The following is a 23,421-nucleotide window of genomic DNA, read 5'->3' on the forward strand; positions in this document are numbered from 1 at the left end:
GTCAATATGTGCACTGTACAGCCTTAAAGTTATGAATAAATGCAAGTTAACAGAATAGTGTTTTTTTCATTTTTTTCTTTTTGGAATAGTGGCAGTTCAAATAGGTAAAACATTGGCACACATTAGCTAAGGCAGCTCCCTGCTCCTCTGGAGCTATAATAAACACTTTCTGTGCCTGTCACAAATTCTACCATGGGTTTGGAAGTGTCATGCAGATTTTCTGGTGTTTGTTTTGCTGATATCAAGGGTGTTCATGTTGGAAGGTCAATGTTATGCCAGTTATGTCATTTTTATCACTGTATAAATTTCTCAACCTTTTAAGTAGCAAGTACCCCCTAACTTCTGAAAATTTTAATAAGTACCCCCACACTCATTTTTCCAGGGGATTTTATATTTACAGACTAATGTGTACCGTATGTTGGAAGAAGGGCTGTGTATATACACAGCTAAACTAACAAAGCTAACATGTTTAACGATTTCTTTGCCTCTGTCTTCCTAAGTAGGGACCAGAACAGCCACCTCCCTGCTGGGCCCCCCTCGGGCTCCAGGGGAGGCACATCTGGGCCAAAGGTTAGCATGGAACTAGTTAGGGGGCTTCTGGAGGGGCTGGATGTGTTCAAGTCAGCCAACCCGGACAATCTTCACCCTAGAGTCCTAACGGAATTGGCCGAGGTCATTGCAGGACCCCTGGCACGGCTTTATGAGCACTCGTGGTGCTCTGGTGTGGTCCCAGAGGACTGGAAGAGGGCCAACGTGGTTCCCATCTTCAAAAAGGTGGGGAAGGAGGACCCAGGAAACTACAGGCCAGTTAGTCTTACTTCGATCCTAGGCAAGCTGTTTGAGAATATTATGCTGGCACACATCCATGAGGTGCCAGCAGGGGACTGCATGCTTAGAGGCAACCAACATGGGTTCATCAGTGGCAGGTCCTGTCAGACCAACCTGGTGGCCTTCTATGATCAGATTACCAGATCATTAGATGCAGGGGTAGCAGTGGACATAGTCTTCCTGGACTTCCGGAAAGCATTCGACACTGTCTCTCACCCCGTTCTCATTAAGAAACTGGAGGACTGTGGTGTCGACGCCCGCACAGTCAACTGGGTCACCAACTGGCTGGAGGGACGCACCCAGAGGGTGGTAGTGGATGGGTCCTTCTCAGCCTGGAGGGATGTGGGCAGTGGGGTCCCCCAGGGCTCGGTCCTCGGACCCGCGCTGTTCAACATCTTCATCAGTGATTTGGATGAGGGGGTAAAAAGCACCCTGTTCAAATTTGCTGATGACACTAAGATGTGGGGGGACGTGGGCACACTAGAAGGAAGCGTCAGGCTTCAATCAGACCTGGACAGGCTACAAGGGTGGGCGGATGTGAACAGGATGGGATTCAACACAGACAAGTGCAAGGTGATGCACCTGGGGAGGAACAACCGGCACCATAACTACCGGTTGGGGAACTCCCCTCTTGTCAGCATGGAGGCGGAAAAGGATCTTGGGGTCATCATTGACTCCACAATGAACATGGGCCGGCAGTGTGGGGAGGCAGTCAGGAAGGCCAACCGCACCTTGTCATGCATCCACAGATGCATCTCGAGCAGGTCCAAAGAGGTGATCCTCCCCCTCTATGCGGCACTGGTCAGGCTGCAGCTGGAGTACTGCATCCAGTTCTGGGCGCCGCACTTCAAGAGGGATGTGGACAGCATGGAGAGGGTCCAGAGGAGGGCCACTCTCATGATCAGGGGGCAGCAGGGTAGGCCCTATGAGGAGAGGCTATGGGACCTGAACCTGTCCAGCCTCCAAAAGAGAAGGCTGAGTGGGGATCTAGTGGCCTGTTATAAATTAGTCAGGGGGGATCAGCAGGCATTGGGGGAGTCACTGTTCCCCCGAGCACTGCCAGGAGTGACCAGAAATAATGGTCACAAGCTGGCAGAGGGCAGGTTTAGGCTAAATATCAGGAAGCGCTACTTCACAGTCAGGGCGGCTAGGATCTGGAACCAACTTCCAAGAGAAGTGGTACAGGCTCCTACCCTGGGGGTTTTTAAGAGGAGGTTAGATGAACATCTTGCGGGGGTCGTTTGACCCCAGTATTATTTCCTGCCATGGCAGGGGGTCGGACTAGATGATCTGCTCAGGTCCCTTCTGACCCTAGAAACTATGAAACTATATAAGCCCGTGATATGACACATGTCTGATCTGGTGTGGGTAGGGTTGCCACCTTTTACCCCAGGGGTGCACAACTCAAGTATATACCCGAGCTAGAGGTGATGATGGCCAAAGCAAGGAGGGCTGAATGCCAAATTATTACTGGGGAATTTAAAGCACTGCACAATGCGTGGTGCATCAGATCTTTTGCCATAGTTTTGAGAGGAGGAAGGGGTGAGAGAGAGGAAAAGAGGGTGAGAGAGTGTTGGGGTACCCGCATACCCCTTGCCTGTGTCTCATGTACCCCCAAGAGAAACTATGGGTTATCTTATACTGTCTGTATATGTCTTTATGATTTTTATATGGTTTAATCCAGCGTTTCTCAACCCCTGGTTTATGACCCAGAAGTGGGTTGCAAAAATATATGAAAGGATTGCAAAGAAACTTTAAAAATGGATCAACAAGCTTTAAAAATAGATTCTCCCTTAATGGAAAATGGTGGCTTTTCCCTTGCAAGCTGTCCGAGTTCCAGCCTGCAAAGGGCACTTGGGGCTACTCAGGGGGCCCTCTATTTCTCCCCCCGCCCCACACACTGTGGGGCTGGGGCAGGAGTGAGGGGTACTGGGTTGGGACTGACCATCGATGTAAATGAATGGGTCCTGGTACAAAAAAGGTTAAGAACCATTGGTTCAGTCAGTGCAACTGAGAATAGGTGCACCTACTAAATACCTCTTGCCATTGTATGCTAAGGCTGCCACACCCAATTGCAGACAGAAGGGGCCACTGATGGGATAGGCACCTGAGCTACTGTCAGCTTTTAATGGGAGAAACAACTGCACAATAGGGGAGGCATCTGAGAAAAATGGTCCATCAACCAGAAAAATGCCAGATGTCCCAGGGAGAAAAACTACTAGAGAACTGTGAGACCAGTGAGCAATCAGGACAACACTGATAGGCAGTACTGCCTCAGGGGTATTTTAGGATTGATCTATGATAGACTCATGGTCTTTGGATCTCTGCCAGGCTCCAGTAGTCAGGGCTGGCAGAATCAACAAGAAGGCTGTTTTGGCACATCTCTCAGGGAGCTAGGGCGAGTCAGCCGAGATGCTAAGAAACTTGTACTTGTCTTTTTGTTCCTTCTTCAAATTTATGGTCAGTTTTTCTTTTATATATTTTTTTCTCGTATATAATAAATCCTTTTGTTGCTCTGTCTCTTTACTTCTGCCTGTGGTAGAAAGTGACCTCTGGGACAGTGATATTTCAGGCTTACCCATTCTCTGGAAAGGAGGAACTTAAAATTACCCAAAGGTGAGGTCATCTGCATCTGTAAGGTTGGGTATAAGGAGAGTGGAGTCAAGGCTTGTATGGATAAGGAGTTACCCCAGGGTGAACCTCAGTCTGCTCCTTGGGACAAACAGTGAAACAGTGCAGAGAAACTGTGCTTTGCGGGCACCCTGCAGACAGGTTTGTGACAGCGCCCTTGGCAGCAGCAGTGGCAGTGACCGACCCAGGTGAGGCTGGTAGAAGTTCTGGGACCCCTATGGTGGCATTGAGATGTAACAAGGTATCGAACAATATAACTGCAAATAACCAGGTTATTCATGGTATAGAGATGTTAAACAGGTTTAAAACTGTTTTTAAAGAAGTTCAGGTCCCCTTTAATTAATATAAATGTTTCTGTAAAGAAAAAGTAAACCACATAAGATTGGCTTGCAACATGCAAATACAGAGCTGAGACAGAAGGTCAATAGTGAAAGCCACTGCAATTTGCTTTCCCAAATATGAAGTACTTGATATTAAGGCATGGAAACAGAGAAGTATTTGTCCAAGGCTTTACTGTGTTCTGAGCAACAGTCACTTCACTAACACACGCTGAAGGGTCTCCTATATTTACAGACCATGAGGTAGTCACAAAGGAAGCATTTTATATGAATCATAGTTTCCCAAGCAACCAATGCTGGTTAATGTTGGATCAGAACCTGCTGCCAAATCTACAAAATAAGCTCCCTTCCTTTTCCATCTAATAATGTACTGCAAGAGCATGCTCCAAAGCTTGCTGCAATGAAAAGATTCCCATTGATGTTTGGACCAGACCCTTAATAAATTACTCAAAAATGAGCTAGACTGGACAAAAACATTTTATTAAATAGGATCATTATGCCTATTCAGCTGCCAGCATAATCTTATGTTCATTGGAGGATCTCTTTCCCACTTGATTTTCAAGCTATGCCATTAGGAAAGTTTAAACATATTAAGCCTCTGCAGTTTTACACCTCCTGGTATCAATAGAGAAACCACATCTGTGATTTCCCTGGAATTCAATACTCCCTTTTACACTCCAGACAAACCAAGGTGGCTGTTATTTTTTGCAGCTAGCCATTGAAATCCTTCTTTCAAAAAGAAGCCACAGGAAGGGCAACATTTGTGAACAAAGTAATGAAGAAGGTTGGAAAGTTTTTTCCTAGGTGCCTTCTAAAATGTTTCAGTTCTGGTCACTTCTTTCTCCTTGTGCCCATAAAAGCACAAAATAAGGAAAATACATAGAAAATAGCAATGCATGAGAAGGAGCCGATTTTCAAAGGGGTTCAGCTCCCACTCAGAAGCACAACTGGTCAGTACTATGTCTTTGGTGGTGACTGAGGGGACAGCAGCCAAAGGTTTCCTGCTGGTGGGGTAGTTGTCACCACCTTTTTTGTCACTGATACATATATTAAAAGGCCATTTAAATAACATTTCCTGCTGGCAAAAAAGGAGAAAGTGACATCTGTCTTCTGCAGCAATGAACCTCCAGCTTCTGTTCCTGTGCTCCTCTGCTCCCCTCACTGCCAAAGCTGGAGCCAGAGGCATTCCAGGGAAGGTGCAGGCTGCTGGGTGAGGAGGGCGAGGGACCTCCACCCATGACCCATTCTGGCATCTCTCTCTTGTATACAGCACCCAGGACTCATGCCTTACTTGCCTACTGCTTCCACTTACCCATCCTGATGAATGAAAACAAGTGGAGCTGTTATGCACTGATCACTATATAAATCTGGTCATTTTTTTTTTAGAGACTTATGTGGGAGTTTCTTTGAAAATCTAGCCCTGGATCTGGACCATGACATTTTTTTCCTTTTGAAAGACGGATTGACACTGGCCTGTGCACAATCAGATTTGCTATGAACACATCTGAGCCATACTAGAGTTTTGCTCCTTTTCCCTTCCAATTTGATGATAAAACTCCCATTAATTTGAATGGAAACCAGATTAGAACCTCTGACAGTGGAAGGATAATAGCAGCAGCAGCGGCGGCGACAATTAAAAAACTAACTGGCTTGCGAAAGCATCCTTTGTTGCCAAGCCATTTGGTGACTGGGATCATAATATGAAGTCTGTGAGTACAAGTAAAAAGTAATGGAAAAATGTATTTGTATTTAACTTTTAATTTATTAAAGTGGTATCCTGAAATCATAGCACATTGACTAAATCCAACCCAAACTGCTGACAAGTGAACTCACAAACCAAAAAGAAGAAATGTGTCCAGCTCTTAAGTAAAATTAATCCTACTCAAGACACCAACCTCAGCCAAGATTATTTATTAGTCTTATTAGCCATGCAACACACCTTTATAGCTAATAAAATCATGCTCTCTGATCAATTTGGTAAAGCAAACACCAAAACCAAAGACCTCATATGGAAGCAGAACATTATCTACATGAGTTAAGTCAGGGGTGGGCAAAATATGAGCCATGGGCTGGATCTGGCCCACAGATGGGCTTTGACCAGTTTGTGGCTAGTCCCTTGGTCCCACCTGGTCCAGGCATTGTCCGGCCATGGTGCATCCTGCTGCCCCCTGGGCACAGAGCGGGGCTGGGGTGGCTCTGTGGCTGGACTGCCTTTCTAGGTAGAGCAGGCAGCGGCAGTTTTGTCCATCTGCTGCTGCCACTGGCACCAACTCCACAGTACCAGTAGGGACCTACACTGCATAACCCCGACCCCGCATGCCCCAGCCTGCTCCGGACTTAGTTTCATAGTTTCTAGGGTCGGAAGGGACCTGAGCAGATCATCTAGTCCGACCCCCTGCCATGGCAGGAAAGATTACTGGGGTCAAACGACCCCAGCAAGATGTTCATCTAACCTCCTCTTAAAAACCCCCAGGGTAGAAGCCTGCACCACTTCTCTTGGAAGTTGGTTCCAGACCCTAGCCGCCCTGACCGTGAAGTAGCGCCTCCTGATATCTAACCTAAATCTACCCTCCACCAGCTTGTGACCGTTATTCCTGGTCACTCCTGGCAATGCTCGGGGAAACAGCGACTCCCCCAATGCCTGCTGATCCCCCCTGACTAGTTTATAACAGGTCACTAGATCCCCCCTCAGCCTTCTCTTTTGGAGGCTGGACAGGTTCAGGTCCCGTAGCCTCTCCTCGTAGGGCCTACCCTGCTGCCCCCTGATCATGCGAGTGGCCCTCCTCTGGACCCTCTCCATGCTGTCCACATCCCTCTTGAAGTGCGGCGCCCAGAACTGGATGCAGTACTCCAGCTGTGGCCTGACCAGTGCCGCATAGAGGGGGAGGATCACCTCCTTGGACCTGCTCGAGATGCATCTGTGGATGCATGACAAGGTGCGGTTGGCCTTCCTGACTGTATCCCCACACTGCCGGCCCATGTTCATCCTGGAGTCAATGATGACCCCCAGATCCCTTTCTGCCTCCGTGCTGACAAGAGGGGAGTTCCCTAACCTGTAGGTATGGTGCCGGTTGTTCCTCCCCAGGTGCATCACCTTGCCCTTGACTGCTCGCACTAAATATTGGCAGCAGCAATGCCGGCTAGGCAAAAACAGTCACTCATGAGGGAAAAGCAACCCCCCCGCTGCTCAGTGCTCCCTGCTACAGCCGCATAGAGCCCATGCTGGGCTACCCTGTGGCTCCACTGCTGTCACCACTGCCTCCAGTCTGCCCTGCAGAGAAGCAGTGGCAGTGCACAGGAGCTACAGCCCCATCCCTCCCCCCCGCACAGACCTGCTAAAGCCACCCACATCCACACATAGCCCCATATACATACACATCCACACACACACACACTGATCTCCACAAACCCCATACCCCCACCTACCCACACCTCTGCAAGATAGCGACCGTGGGGCAGGGCTACCCTTGCAGCCTTTGACAGCTCACCAAAAGTCATTAAGTGGCCCTCCAGATGAAATAACTGCCCACCACTGAGTTAAGAAGTACGATGTGGACCATGACCTTTTGGTAAACGTAGCTAGGAATTGCATCAGCTGGATAATCAGAATGGGTAAATCCTCAGTTAACTGTTTGCCCATAGCTGGTTTACAACATGCTATCTACTACTTTTCCTTGTCTCCAAGGACTACAGAAGGGTGATCAGTACCAGCCCAAACTTGAATTGAAATTTAAAATTTGAATTTTACTGTGCCCTGGGGACATGTAATTTCAGGGAGGATGTGAGAGTGACTGTTGAACGTCTTAATTTTCTTACATCAGATAAACAATGGCACCAGTTGGCAAACAAACTCGTATCAAGTCAATGGTGGAGATGTTTACACTTTTCTCCTGATACCTGGAAAGAACCCAGTGCGGCTATAGCTCAGTGTTTCAATATGGCTGAGCTGGGAATATCATTCCTTGGGAAAATGCCTGACAAATTGCACTAAAAGGTAATGGCTGCCATTCACAAATAGTTTTATGGTTTTTATGATCTTGAGGGGTGACTCAACACAATCCAAGGAGGGGGTGACTTTGCCAGAGGCAGGAAATCATCTCTGTTATCCCTTCAGTTTGATGACAGAATTTTCAGGGAACTTCCAATAGCTCCCCCGCTCCTCTCTGCTCCAGGCTCTCTCTATCCTGAAGTAGCCTCTCCTCTTATCCATCTCCACATCTTTACCATGGATTATTGCATGGTTTTAAATGTCCAGCAAAGTAATTATTTATCTTAACATTAACCTCTATGTCTCAATCATAAAACCTTTTAGCTAGTGGTTTACCAAGTGTCTTTACTTCAGACAGAATTAAATAAAAACTCATCATTCCAAACAAGAACATCAGGTCAACAGTGTCCATTTCCAGGAGCCGTATTTGTTCATTTAAACATGCTGGCCAACACAGCATGCAAAAATCAAACAGTACGTGGCACCAGCAAGGTAAAAGGCACTTGTTGCCAAAAACAGATTCTGTTTAATCCCCTGCTGTTAGTGGTCAGGACTTCCTGAGACATGGGTTTAGCAAGACACCTAACTTCCAGAATGTGCTTCTGGTGCATTGTGGGTTAGCATTCAGCAACTGGAAAATCCCAATGCAATGCCAAGTTGCCAATATTTTTGTTTCTCTTGCCAATATCATGACATGCATTTCTTAGGGAGTTTATGTTTGGATAACTTTTTTGAAAGTTTCAAATGTTCATCCAGATGGTTTGAACCACATGCATGTTCTAACATCAATAACTTTGCTCCATTTGAAGAAGAGAGGAAATATGCTAAATTCGTGAAGGTGATAGCATATGTGTAACTTTTTCCAAAAGTGTCTTTTTCCAAAAGGTGAATTTGGCTCTAACGAGAGATACAGAGTAAAGCCCTGAAAAAAATGAATCTGTCTTCTGTTTCAGTCATGTTTGACAAGTCCTTTCCTAATATATGTATTAACATAAACTATAACATAAATAATGTGGACTTAAAGGCTCCTTTCGCTCAGAGATCTGCAAACATTTGATTGGTGATTAACTCCCTATCTTTATGCATACAAAAAGGGGGATATTAAAAAAAAAATCTGTTTGCCTACATGCCCAAAACAGTGGTATCAGGCCAAAGCCCAAGCATTACAAACATTCACTTTTGCCTGTTATGCAGAATTAGTGACACCGTAGAGGTCACTTGCTTCCACCAAGTTTAGAGTACAAACAGTTCTGTTAAGAGAGGGCTGGATACAAAAAAAAAAATCATCAATGGGAGACTTTTCAGTGAGTTCAGTAGGCTTTAAATCAAGCCCATGTTGAACATGTAGGACAGGACAGTGCAGTCCTAATTCTGATGGGGGGTCCTGGGTGCTACCATAACAGAAAGAAGTCTTAACAAAAACATGTATTCATAGAGTTTAAGGCCAAATGGGAACATTTGATCATTCGGCCTGACCTTCTCATTTGCATAACCATGAATATTTCCCCTTTGGGCACTGTTCTGTAACAGACAATTCAATCCAGACTGCTGGTTGCTCACTACTTGCCTCTTGCAGTCCCTGGCATGCAGTTGGTTAATGGGAAGCTAGTCTGTCCACTCCCAAGTAATGTCTGCCTTGCAGTTGCTCTTCCTGCTGTCACAAAGAGAATGCAGCTGTGTGGCTTTCTGCAGATTGTATCAAAGCAGCTAAACTGCTCCTACTTCAGCAATAAATTGTATCGCAAACTTGCTTTCAAATTTCTTTCCCAGAGTTTAAGCTTTTTAATTTTTAATCTTTCACCATTACCTCCACAGATCTCAGTGCTTCATTTTACATATTTATATGGGTACCAAAGATGCTGCTCTATCTGAAATGGACCTATCTGAAGCACAGGAGATGATAAAAAGTACTACAGTGTCCCTGACCTGTCTGCAAGTATCTCCATACAAATACTACACAAGCAAAACTTACCTACTGATCTTTTCATCTCGTCACTCCTGGCTTCCAGCCCACCATCCCTTGTTTAAACCCACTGCCAATTGGCAACTCCATCTATTATTAGACATTCTTGACAGGCTTAGCCCCACCCATGTAACTATTCTCTGAAGATCATGGGGGCTCAAATGAAAGTCATCTGTGACACCACCAAACACGGCATTACACGCAACACCCTCAGCTTCACGTAGCCCTACAAGGCAGCAAACTAACAGACTAGATGAGGTTGCTTCCAAAACTAGTTTCCCAAATGTAATCGTTTGTTTGTTTTTTTTGCACTGCAGAGTTTGTTGTTATTGGAGGGGTAGGAAAAATCCTTGCTCTCCAGCAGCACCTAGCTTCACAGCAAAGTCAGCAGAATAACAAAAAATACTGGTGCACTAGGACCTGTAGATGGCTGATGTGCATTGAGAAAGGTCAGGCACATTTCACTGTCACTAAGCTATTCAACCTATGGTTAACACTTTGAAGTCCAATTATACTGAAAACCAGGCTCTATCCAGAAGAAAGATGTTTCTATACCAAGAAGAACAGGAGCCACTCCAGTGATGAAGCAAGGGTCCTAATATTCATGGGTCTTGATTCAGGAAAGTATCAGTATTTTGAATATCACTTAAGTGTGCACTTCCTTTTAACAAGCTACTTAAATTCCCATCATAGTTAGTGTGATTTAAACAAAATGAACTAAAGGTATGTACAGCAGTGCTCCATGTACGTTTTCCAGTGCTATCTTTAGAGCATTTTACAGCACTATAGAATTACAGTGCTCTTAAACATGAAAAACGCAGGGTTTCGTGTGGGGGTCTCTGAGCCTCCCTGCACTTTCCTGGACTCTTAGTGCTGTATTTACACAATGTAGGCCCCATGGTTCCCTCTCACATGTTCATGTCCAGGTAAGCTGAGGCAAGTGTCACATGGCAGTGAAGGCAGAATTTCATGAAGTAAAATCAGTTAATTAAAAAAAGAATCACCATTTTTTTTTTCACTAAGTAAGAGAAATGTCACTAAAAACTGTCACCAGCTCTACCCAATATTTTTTTAAAAGATGACTATGGCAAATAGAGAACAAGTTCCTTAGTTGCATAGTTCATGACATGCAATACACAAGCGATGTATTTAGGCTAGAGATTTGACTAAACTCTATGCAAGAAGCGGGTTTGAATTTAAAAAGACTATAGAGAAATTCTGGAGCTTGGAGTTGTCATTTCCTAAAAGTCAATCTGTGGGAGACAACTGTTGCTTCCTAGTCTGCATTAATACTCTGACAATATAGTCTCATGAAATTTCCATTTCTGCTTCTGCTAGGCAAGTATTTTTAAAGCACATTGGAAATAAGTTATTTTATAAAAAAAAAATATTTTAAAATAAAATCTTAATGTGACCTTTTCAAAATTCACAAAAACGTTTTAGGCTGTCTAAACGTAATGTAAGTGTGTCAGGGCTTCTTATTCTACCCGATTTCCTGGATACTCTACAAATATGCAAAACCCAAGATGGTATACTACCTTGGTCCTATAGACATCCTCTAGTAAAACCAATGTATGCTATGAAGCATGCAGTAGAGCTGTATAAATGCAGAATTTTCCTTTCTTTTTTGAAGGAAGTATTGTCATCCTTTCCATGAACATAGATGTAACACTTCCTCTTCTACATGCAATTTCCTTTGAGTTTCATGGGTTTAAGCTAAATGGAAACATTCCTCATTGAGATACAGCTTGCAATAACTATAGTTTACATACCCAGAACTATTTCTTGGAACACATAACAGGATATGGGCCGTAGGCCATGGCCCATGCCTCACCACCATGCATTCCTCATGTCAGAGTTCTTCATAAGACGGTTACAGTCCCAGTGGCATTCTATCTTTACCTCTTCAGAATTCAAAAGGAATAGCTATAATTTCCTTGGAGAGCCGCTACAGATACAAATTAGGTAGAAATGCAAAAAGCAAACAGTTAATTTAATTTGGGAAGGTGCTTATGGAATCAGCCAAGCCTGGTCTATTTTCTGATTTTAAAACTGCTAAGATTGTCTCAAAAAAGACAACATTTTTTTAACAGACGGATAGCTATGATTAAATGGTATAATGAGTAACTGCAATATGACAAGAAAAAAGGAGAGCTAGGGAAAAATTGGTTAATGTAGCTGTAAGAGGCAAAAATGAACTGGCCTTGTATCTGTAAAAGGGCGACATATACTTTGATGCTCTGATACAGGAAAGCACGTAAGCACCTTTAGTAATGGGCTTTAATGTAGCTTAGGACTGCTTTCTTGAACTAAGGCCAAGACATCCTCGTATTAGTGGTCATACAATGCATGGATGATTAAATAGATTCACCAGTTTGGGTCAGCCACCTCCTCCCCCTGCTACCAAAGTTTTAAATTATTTATCACAACTGTAAAAATGCCTAGCAAAATTATTAGAAAAAATAAAAAAAAAAAGCCATAGCTCAAACACCCAGTAGTTTTTACCAGGAAAATAGGGCACAATCATGGGGTAAATAGCTGGCACTTTTTCTACAGAATATTTGAATTTTAAATCTTTAGAAAAAGAAATATCAATAATAGTAATTTCTAAATGTGTTTTTATTATTAATTCCAATTAGAGATTATGTTTAGAGATATTATAGGTTCTACTAAAATTCTCCATTTAACTACAGAGACAGTCTCACAAAGCAACAGAATCTTCCAAATACTTCAGAATCAACCTCCCCTATATTTTTTAACATATTATTATAGTTTTAAAGAACAATGCAATCTTAACTTTAATACTATCACTGATAAGCTAAAACAGACTGCACTCAAATTCCTTCACTTAAAAGACTTCCACTTTTCTTCAGCCCTTGAAAAATTTTTGTTGTTTTCTGCATACTCTCTTATTTTTTCAAACATCCTTTAAAAAAAGTAGACACAAGAACAGGACACACAGTAGTCCAGTATCCATTTCACCAAAGTGCTATATAAGAGTAAAAAGAGATTTTTACCTCTAACTTGCTAGTATTTCCCCTATCTATACAGTGAAGGAGGATGTCAACACTTTCGGATAGGGACAGAAGTTACACACAAACCAGTTTAAGTGATCGGAACAGAAGTTCAGTGAACTTAAACCATCTACAAAATGGCCAAACTGGTTTAAGATAAACCTGGTTGGATATAGTATCAGACTTAACTGATTTAGGTTAAACCAGTTTATGGAACTTCTGTCCCAAACCCCTTCCTTGCTCAAGTTAACTCACAGTCCCCCAGCATCCCAGGTTGCTTTGCAGCCCTGGGCTGTGCTGCCCGCTCCAGTGGAGCAGGGTAGGCCCCGCCCCTCTACTCCATAGCTGGAGCACTGTCACTGCTGTGGCTGGCTGAGCAGGGGGTGGGGTGGGAAACCTGGCTCTGTGCCCTAGCTGGAGTCTGCCTGGTGAGAGCAGAGCAGCCCTTCAGTTTTTTTCCCCGTGATCCCCGCTGAAGCCAGGCTAGCAGGCTGAGGTGGAGGAAGGAGGGGGTTTTGAACCCTCTTTTCCCTGTCCACAAGGGACCCCAGCTGGGGTCTGCCTGACAGGGGCAAAGCAGCCCCTGGCTGGCTTTTCCCCTCCTTGAGCAGAGGGGCAGTGGGCATGGCCAGCCCCTGGCCAGCTCTGCAAGCTGAGGTTGGGGGAAGGGATTTAAACAATGTGCCCTGCCCCTCTGCTCAAGAGGGGAGCAGGCAAAAAGCTAGGCAGGGGTTGCCCCTCCCCCTAGGCAAACCCCAGCTGTGGTCTGGGGCCAGGGAGGGGGTTTAAAACTCCTCCCTCCCCACCTGAGCCTGACAGCATAGCTGTGCCCCCTGCTTTCTGCTTGAGTAGGGGGCAGCGTCTGGCAGGTGCTGCTCTGTCCCCCGAGTCAGACCTGGGCTGTGGTTGCAAGCAGGCATGGAGGGCCTCCCTGCATCAGCAGGTGAGCCCCTGGCCAGGGTCTGGCCACATCTCCACTGCTCAAAGGCACACAAAACCCTGGCAGGGACTGCCCCCACGTCAAGCAGGGAGTGGGGAACAGAAGCCTAGCAGGGGCTGCCCCCCCCAGGAAGACCAGGGCTGGGGTCCCATGTGGGCTAGGATGGAGGGTTTAAAGCCCCCCTTCTCCTGATAGCATGCTGGTCCCAGGTTGGGGCCAGGCCCTCTCCACTTGAGCAGGGAGGTGGGGGGAAGCCTCAGAGGGCTTCTCTCCTCCCTTCCCTTTGGTAGTGGCTGAGAAACATGCTCTAGTGCCCCCCAACTTCTGGCCTGAGCCACTGTGTGCATGTGGCTGCATTTCCCCTGGAAGTAAATGTCTGTTCACGTGCTTCTCAGTTCAATCTACGTAATTTAAACTAACCGGCAAAGATTGAATCAATTCAGCCTACGGCATTTTGACTGTAGGTACTTAGCCTTTATGTCATGGGCCCTAACAACAAGCTCATGTGGAGTTATTTGCCTACTATGACCCCTAAATCCTTTCAAGATTCTCTGCTTTCCATGGGATAGTACTCCATCCTGCGAGTACTGCCTGTATTCCTTATTTTTAGGTATACGACTACATTTGGGAATACTAACATACGTTTCATTTAAACAGACCCAGTTTACAAAGTGATCCATGATACTCCATATGGTTGACATTTCATCTTTATTGTTTACCAATCCACCAACCTTTGTGAAATTTGCAGATATCAGTAGTGTTTTTATATTTACTTTTAGGTCACAGATAAAAAATGTTGAACAGCAGCGCATCTAGTACCAAGCTCCCAGAAGCATCTCTACTTCATTGCTTCTGTTTGAAATCTGACAGCCAGATAAATCTTAATTAATTTAATGTGTTTTCTACTGATATTACATAGTGCTAATTTTTCAGATTAGAGTATTGTGTGATCATAAGTCAAACACCTCAGAAAATGTACGCATGTTACGTCTAAGCCAATGGTTCTCTATGCTTTTCGAGTCAAGGAGCCCTTCTTTAGACTCATGGCACTTCTCAGAAAATGGAGCTCTTGGCTTTTACTTGTTTCTTGACTATGGAAAAATAGTAGAGGTGCACCAATATGCTGGTTGCATATCAGATTGGCACCAATAAAAAGGAAATTAACATTAGCAGCTATTGGCTTTTTTTTTGGCCAGTCTAGCCAATAATGTCACCACACTGCAAATTTGTGCACCTTTTCAGGTTCTCCACGTGTGGTTTGTGGTGCCACAAATGGCATGCCCCTGCATGTGGGGGCCTACCCCATGGAGTTTATTATGTAAATCATATGCAGGTGTTTGCACATCTAAAATTCGGTGGCACCCTTAAAAGAATCTCACAACACCCCAGGGTGCCATGGCACCCACATTGTGCCATGGCACCGAGGCACTTGTCTAGGCAGTTTAACCAACCAAACTTGTCATCTCATTCAAAAAACAAAATCAGTTGTGTTTGGTGATAGCTATTTTCCATAAATCCATATGGACTGACATAATATTCCCATCTTTGCTTTCCTGAAGTTATCTAGTGGTTGGAACAGGTACTTTGCTGGTATGGCTCACACCAGTGGGGATTCCACCCAAGCTCAGGATTTGTGCCAGTGATTCCCAATGCTAGACTGAAACTTAAGTGGTTTCTCAGATATGCTCTCAGGAACCACATTTGATGCCTCCTTAAAGAGGTGTGCCACCATTACATTTATTCTATAGGGTTCCCGAATCTCATGATATACCAGTCTATAATGTAATATATGGCCACACATACAAAAGGGTCAGGAAAATACCTCCCTTTTCAAATAATACAGACGTTTACAAAAAAGTCCAATAGTTATATAGATTCTAGAGATGTAAAGAGTTCTATAGATATTACTCAAAATAGAAACAGAATTTAGTAGAAAACATTAACCGTTCCCTAGGTTTTTTTAGTATTAAGCAAAATTCTATAACAGGAATACCATTTTCAATTAAGTTCCACAGAACAATTAAAAAAGGCATCAGAAAAACTGTCCCTGCTTACAACTCCAAAAAACATAAAATCCATTTAATTCAATTAGACTAATCATGCCTAATGTTACCTAGGCACAGAAGTATTTACAAAAGTGCAACCCAAAGATAACCACACATCCATACACGTGTGGGCGCACACATGCTCTCTCTTTTTGGAAACCACTTATTACCTTTGTTAACTCCCAAATCCTAAAACATTATTATTTTGTTTTGCTTAAGACTTATTGATAGAAATTTTATTGCAATTTTTAAAAAAGCAAAGCATTTTCAAATGCTAGAAATGCAGGTAATTCCAGTACGATTTAATTTTATTGCCATTTTGCCATCATCTGTAGGCCAGACCCCTTCTTCTTACCCTGACCACATTTATCCAGTGTCAATGAGAGACCTCACAAATCACCTTCTCTGGATTGTACCTGCAAGATGCTGAAGAGGCACAGCTGATAGATTAACTAAATCAGAGATTTTAGCATCTGATGAAGTGAGCCCTGGCTCATGAAAGCCTTTGCATCTTTGATTTAGTTAGTCTATAAGCAGCACCTCTACCCTATCTTCTGCCTGACTTGACACTAATACAACTAACTACCTCTTTCTGACCCTGTTAGTAGTTATACGTAAATGGCCACTGCAGTGAACCTAGAATTGAATCCTCTCCTCACTCACTGCCCTCCACAGCTATAGAGCCTGCAAGGATGTATCCCCAGGAACACGCATATGTAGTTTGCAGCACTGCAGACCTGTCTGCAGCACTGCAAACTGCATGCACTGCACCTGCAGGCATTTGCCATGCTGCAATTTGCTCCATAGTGAGTTTTTTGTACAAAACCAGTGCCAGAAAAAAAAATGGGCAGCTCACATGGTGGCAGCAAGTACTGCCTGAAACTGAAGCCTGGCCGGTCAGAGCCACACTCCAGCTGCTAGTCAGGCTCCCTGCACCTGGATCCCTGTCGCTGGAGCCCTGGGAGGTCCCCAAGTAAGGCTGCTGGTGCCAGTCCAGGTTCTGCCACCAGCCTCCCTTATCCCACCTAGAGCATTTTTCCCTGTGCTAACTCCACATGCAGAGCATGAACTGTGGCAAAAAGTAGCAGCACAAATCTGTGCTGCTGGTTTTTTCTCCACAGCAACTATATGACCCTGCTCATGGGGACAGAGCCTGGTATTTTGCATCTTACTCTTCATGTTTAACTTCTACCTCCCAATTCAGTCTCTTTCCATGTAATGAGCTGTAGGTGCAATCATTTTAGGTTTGTAACCTCCTCTGTACTCTTTCTATAGAAGTCCAAGACCCTGACCCTGGATACAGAATAGAGAATCCTCTTTTCCTGTCGTCAATACAATTTACCAGCCACAGACTCATCTGAGGCACCCAAGAAGGAACTTTGCTGCTTCTTTTTTATTTAAAGCAGGATGAAGGGAGCATGGGGAGTTGCTTGTACTTCAGACAGCAAGAGATTTGCCAAAGATTTTCCATTTGACCCTGCAACTGCCTCAGATGAATCACCAAGACTCATAACCTTACATACCCAATGCATCTCCTCTTCCTTTTCCCACTTATCCTGAGTCTCAAAGAGTTCAAATCCCCAGGGTACAAAGAGCTGCTTTTTAACATATACCTTTCCACTCCAGATATCTGCTGCAGGTGAGGGTTCTGGTTGACACAGATTACAGGTTATACACACAGCCTTCAAGAAGCCACAGCTATAGGCTGCTAACCCACTGCAATGGGGTGAAAGGGAAAAATAAAACATCTTCATTTTAATCTTTTTTTCTAGGAATACCTACAACTACTTTCATGCACAGTATGTAAGAACATATATATAAGTATATATGTATAAGTTTAAATGATGGTGATAGGACAGAGATAGTGGAACCCCATAATAAATTGCAGCACTGGGTGATTAATTTCTCTGCCATGTGATAAAGTACTAGGCTCACCTGTTCTCTGCCTAGTAAACCCACCTCCTCTGGGACTATTAACATTCCAAACTCCTGAGCTGCTTACAGTAGATGATTTTTTTTAAAAAAAACATGCCACAAAAGTATTTCCTTCTTTTATCTAAATTTTACCCCTCCTCCTCATGGCACAGAAATGGAACTGACTCATTGCCAATTTTGGCAATAGCTAGTTCTGGACCAACACCAGAGAGAAAGCCTTAAAGTTGCCAAAGAATATCAACTTAGAAAAGATTTGTACAAGTAGATAGTCACCCTGCCAGCCTCTTGGTTCATGCAACTTCTGCAAAGTCCCTCCGTACCCCACAGCTGCATGCACTTTTGCCTCAGTTGAGTTAGAAGACAGCTTATATTAAGTCACTGATTTCTGTCATTCTCTTGAGTTGTCACTTAAGAAAGAGTTCAAAATACAGGTTTCTATAGGATGACATGGTGGCTTAGCATGGTGGAAGCTCTTATCAGCAACAGCCTGGGACAAGCACATGACTCAGAAGTTGCAAAATAGGACATAAGCTGGACAGAGAAGTGTTAAGAACAGTAGCTTTCATACCATCATGTGTTCTGCTCATGCCACAAACAATATTTTGCAGAGAAGCTGTCTTAGAAATATTTTCTCACTATTTTATTTATTCCCCCGCCTGTACAACCAGAGTGCTTTTAGTAACTCAGATTAATAGGATGGACCTCACCAAAAAAAAAAGTATTATAAGACTTTAAGAACAATTTTTAAAAAGCAGTAGCTTTTCCATCAGTCAGAATATTTTAATTCTGTGCCCAACAGCGTTACACATGCCCTGTTTGTAATGGTATATTTGTCTTTGGTACTTATATGACCCCTATTATCATGGTACCTGAGCAGCTCAGAATCTCTAAATCATTTGTTCTCACAGTCCTGTGAAGTAAAGAATTGCTGTTACCTACATTTTACAAAACGCCTAAGGCCCAGATCACAGAATCAGAAAGAAGCTGGGCTGGAAGAGACCTCCAAATGTCATCTAGTCCAACACCCTGCCTGCAGCAGGATCATCCCTATCAAAGCCATCCTATACAAATCCATAATTTAACTATTCATAAAACTACCACCAACCCTGACCAACACAAGACATTACACCCTAACCTACAACAGGTAAAGCAGGAGAACCATGGCAGTCAACATCCTGCTTCTATAAAAGGTTGTTAATATATACTTAAGAGATCACAGGTAGAGGACCATGATCTCTGCTACAGAGGAAAGCAAAAACCCCACAGTCCATACTAATCTGACCACGACATTTCTTCCTGACCCCAAATATGGCAACTGGTCTGACCTGAAGCAGAAGATTTAAACAGCTAATTTCTATTAAAATAAGAAATCAATGGGATTTAAGTACCTAAATCCCTTTCAGGGTCTGGGTCTGCATGACCTGCCCGGGATCTCACAGAATGGCTGTGGCAAACAAAGGAACCGAAACAAAGGTTTTCTACATCCTAGGTTAGTACTCTAGCAATTGGACCGTCATTCCTCTCCTAGTGGCACTCCTGGCCCTGTGCAGGATTGGAGTCTGCACAGAACTGGCACCCCAGACACCCATTTTTAAGAAGATGATTGTAATTTTAAAACCACAACAGTTTGACTGACAGAAGCCCTCTCACACTTCTGGCAGGAATTCTTCACACCTGCAAATATGACCATTGCTTTCTTTTAATATGATACACCCGACCTTTACTGGAAATGTCTGCATAAGAAAATACAAGAGACCAAGTGAACTTAGTTAGAAAGCTAAATAACTGTGCAAAGCTGGATTGTTTACTTTCTTGCTCCATTCAACCAGCCTAAGTTATAAGGTGGATTAATAGAACTTTGCTTGCTTGGGTCAGACAGTGGAAATGACTAATATTTTTCCCTGACTTTTCCAGATGGACCTTAACTGCAATGCCGCCTCTCTTTTTCTGAGAAACCATTTCAGTTTTGCTGAGCCTGCTAATATATAGGATACTTTCAGACAGAGACATGGGAGGAATACCTTGCAATTCACACCATTAGCCTATGCTGGTGAATCAAGCTAACATTTGAAAATAGCCAACCATGATTACATTTAAAATATTTAAATAGAGGAACAAATGTTCCCCAAAAGTTTGTATGGATAATTGTACTGATATGAAGATCCTTTGAGCAACTTTTAGTGTGTGATACAATATGAACTCAAGCAAGACAGAAATTGAGGATTTTTTTTTTGAGGTTCAAGTTGAATCATTTCAAGCCTTTGTAATTCACAGGTTATGTTAATCTTTAACAGCAAGCACTCAGCACAATTTGTAATGTAGCTTGTATAGAATATAAGGATCCAACTTGCCTACTACCCTTCACATGTGACAGTTATTTATGCCAGTGGGTAATGAAAAAAAATATAGGATAATGATTTTGCATCCCTTCTGGTTTCCTGATTATGAATAACTATGACAAGTGCCAGGCAATGGAAAAGTTTGTTGAGATGGTGCCATTCTTCATCTCGCTCTTGCATATGTGCAATACAGAATCTATTCAGAACACAGAAATTTGGTCTACCATTAGTTATTCAGGGTCTGAATGAGGCATCAGAATTATATTCCACAGTTCTTTTCTATATGAAGACAAAGGGATTTTCAAAATCCTTACACATGACTGCTGTATCTTTTGTGGGTATGCAACATTCACCCTTCACATTCAGGATCCAAGGCCTCAAAGCCAAATTTTCTAGGGAGGATTAGTTCTTTAATGGCTTCAGGCACTACTGGTTGCACTTTGGGCAGGAGAATTCTTAATGTGTATACCTGTTGGAAACTTTGGACCAGTGTTTTAAAACATTTCAGCTGTTTCTTGCTGTTCACCTTTAAACCCTAATAAGATTTTCCCCACACATAATCTTTTCCAGGAAAACTTTTAAAAGAAAAAAGTTTATGTCTAGTTATTTTAAGTATGTATGGGCATATTAGTAGATTAATAGACCTAAGAAAAACAACCCAGTATAGCAGAAGCAGCAGCCATTCTCCTGCCCATCTACAAAGGAAATATATAATCCATCTGTGGCAGCTGTAGTAAAACACAACATCTGTTGATCATTGACAACACTCTGGAAAGGACTCCCAAAATCCAAGCAGGCTTTGACATTTTTTATGACTTTTCATTTCAGACCTGAGACATACAGTTACTTACTTGCACATACTGTGCTGTCTGACTACAAGGCTTTGCGGTGTTACTTTGTCAACCAGGCAAAAAAAAAAAACCACCCCCAAAAACTGAACGTCATAAGGAACAAGGGCAAACCTATGTGGGTTCAGTGAATAATGGGTGTAGCAATGTGGGGATTCTGCCCTCACTTGCACTCCTAATTCAAGAGCAGTTCTATTTTCTATTGGCAGCACAACTATATTTTTGAAACATTTGTATCAGACCCTTTCACTGGTCTCATTGGCCATTGCTCCATTGAAGTCAAAAGGAGCCCTGCCATTTGCATCAGCTGAGATTCTAGCTTCCTATATTTCAGGTTTTAAACACGGGGGGGAAAAAATAAAGTTTTGATGAATGCAGATCAAAATGCAGCACTTTTTTACCCCTTGCCCCACCCCGATTCCGTCAGTGGATGTATATCAGCTGAAGATTTGGCTCAAAGCTTTGGGTAGTTATTAAGATAAGCAATGGAGGTTGCTGTCTAATAAGGGCGCATCAGCTAGTCTGGTGATTAGTGATAACCCACTGTTTTGACTTTTTTTTTTTTCCAAAAAAGCAAAATAAGAAAGACTTTCTTTAGAAAAACAGCCACCCTAAGGTTGATCCTTCTTGTTTAACTTCTTAATCTGCTTAGCTAAAGCTTGCATGGTACCATAATACCATTTTTGCAGAGTGCTGATAATCTCCCATCTCCCCCTCCCTATGTATTCCTCCTTTTTAATCATGTGCCATCCTGCACTCACATTTTTCACACGTCAGCTAAATTCACTCCCATCAGAACTCTCATTACTGGCAAAAAGCAACTTTAACCATTAGTTTCCTGAAGAGGGGGGGAAAAACCAACAAAAAACCTCTATGCAAAACTTCTCCAAAGCCATGCTGCCTAAATACTGCCCAGCTACTGTGCTGGAATTCCTGCCCCTTCAGTACTCACAGCTTCCCATTCACAGACAAAAGAGCAAGTAAAACGAAGCTGACTTACTGCTATGGCTTGCAGCCTTTCCTTGTGCAATTCTGCCTCCGCCATCCTGGAGAAAAGGACACAGGGAAAGAGAGAAAATACACACTGCAGTCACCAAGGGAAACTGAGTTACACGCCACAGAGTATCTGCAAAGAAAGCTGTGTTCCTGTGTAGTAGTCAAGCACTTCTGGAGGCACTGCAGACTGGCTCACGGTAGGATCATTTTAGGCACTGGACCAGTGCCTGCCTGCCTGTCTTCCAGCTGTACAGCTAACTGCATTTCATTGCTGCTTCTGTGTGCTGTTGCTGTCACACAAGCCATGTATGTGCTCTGAAAGCAGCTGAGTGCAGGGATAGCTCGCATGGCTATAATTTTTTGGCTTGACATCTCAGCTCATTTGCTCCTCCTATGGAGTGCTGGGTCACGACAGGAGTTGACATCAGTAGCATGCATAGTAATCAGAACCTGCATGAATGCAGTAGAGGGGGGAGAGGGCTGAACTGCAGCATGTCCTTAATAAGGAACTCTAAAAAGATGGGGGTAGGGGGGCAGAGGGATTTCAGCAGTGGTAAAAGAGTTTTGCACTGGAAGCTGAAAAACTAAACTGGTTTGGCCAGAGAAAAGGACATAGCTCAAGGGACTAGAGGGGAACAATACACAGTTCTGCATTCAGACTACAGCACAATAGTTTGCGACTGCAATAATATAGCACGTACAAAGAGCCACTAAAGTGGTGGCTCTCCAGGAGGATACTTCAGAGGGGAAGGGAAATCGACCCCACAGATTGCTCATACTTCTTACACACTGAAGTGCTACATTAAAGGAGTGTCAAGGTTGCAAAGCCAAGCACTCACAAATGGAAATATATCATTATGTAATTAAAGACCACATCACAATGCATACATACAATGGGGATGGATTAAGATCACAGATGCAGTCTTAATTCTGGCATTGCCTCATTTTTGAGGGCTTGACTTGCAACATTTTAATGCAGAAAGAGAGCGAGAGAGAAAGAATGTGTGTGTTCATCATCACACAACTGGCTCATCAGCAGGGAGACTTCAGATCCTCTGTATAGACCAATGGTTCTAAACATTTTGTGCACCAGGACCCGGTTGTAAGCATCAATGGCCAATCCCGACTCAGTGCTCCCCACTCCCAACCCTCTTCCCCCTTCCCCAGGCCCCAGCCCCCACAGTGTGTTGGGCATGGGGGCCCCAAGCAGCCCCATGCAGGCTGGAATACTGACAGCCTGCAAGAGAAAAGCTATCATTTCCCACGTTTTTCTCCTTTAAAGGACAATCTATTTTTAAAGTTTGTTGATCCATTTGTAAAGTTTGGTAACGACCCTTTCATATATTCTATTCCAAAAATGGGTCACAACCCATGGCTTGAGAAATTCTGGTATAGACTACTTTCACATTAGCTGATAGAGAACTGGAAGCAGTAGTAGGCTGTCACCCACTTGGTGTGCCAGGACAAAAGAGTGTTTGGAAACCACCAAGTTTCAGAAATACATGCCACTGGCAGAGGCATGCCTATATTCAGGAATCTTCAGTTCCCTTGAGTTT

The 23,421-nt window shown here is 43.6% G+C and overlaps 1 protein-coding gene across 8 annotated transcripts in view; it reads right to left on the reverse strand.

The window, feature by feature from the left end:
• PALM2AKAP2 (PALM2 and AKAP2 fusion) overlaps positions 1–22,253 on the reverse strand; it is a 472,880-nt gene extending 450,627 nt beyond the window's left edge. For 3 of the 8 annotated variants that reach the window (XM_090038871.1, XM_090038869.1, XM_090038868.1), the window contains exon 1: positions 21,870–22,250. In XM_090038871.1, coding sequence (XP_089894997.1) covers positions 21,870–21,914 — 45 coding nt within the window. In that variant the 5' untranslated portion in view covers positions 21,915–22,250. Of the gene's footprint in view, positions 1–21,869 lie in introns of all 8 variants that reach the window. The other 5 variants (XM_090038873.1, XM_090038870.1, XM_090038872.1 and 2 more) reach the window with 4 other exon arrangements.
• Positions 22,254–23,421: the final 1,168 nt, after the last annotated feature.

The sequence above is a fragment of the Crocodylus siamensis genome, chromosome 3 (assembly GCF_052110815.1).
Source record: "Crocodylus siamensis isolate JL-2025a chromosome 3, ASM5211081v1, whole genome shotgun sequence".
Classification (NCBI taxonomy): domain Eukaryota; kingdom Metazoa; phylum Chordata; order Crocodylia; family Crocodylidae; genus Crocodylus; species Crocodylus siamensis.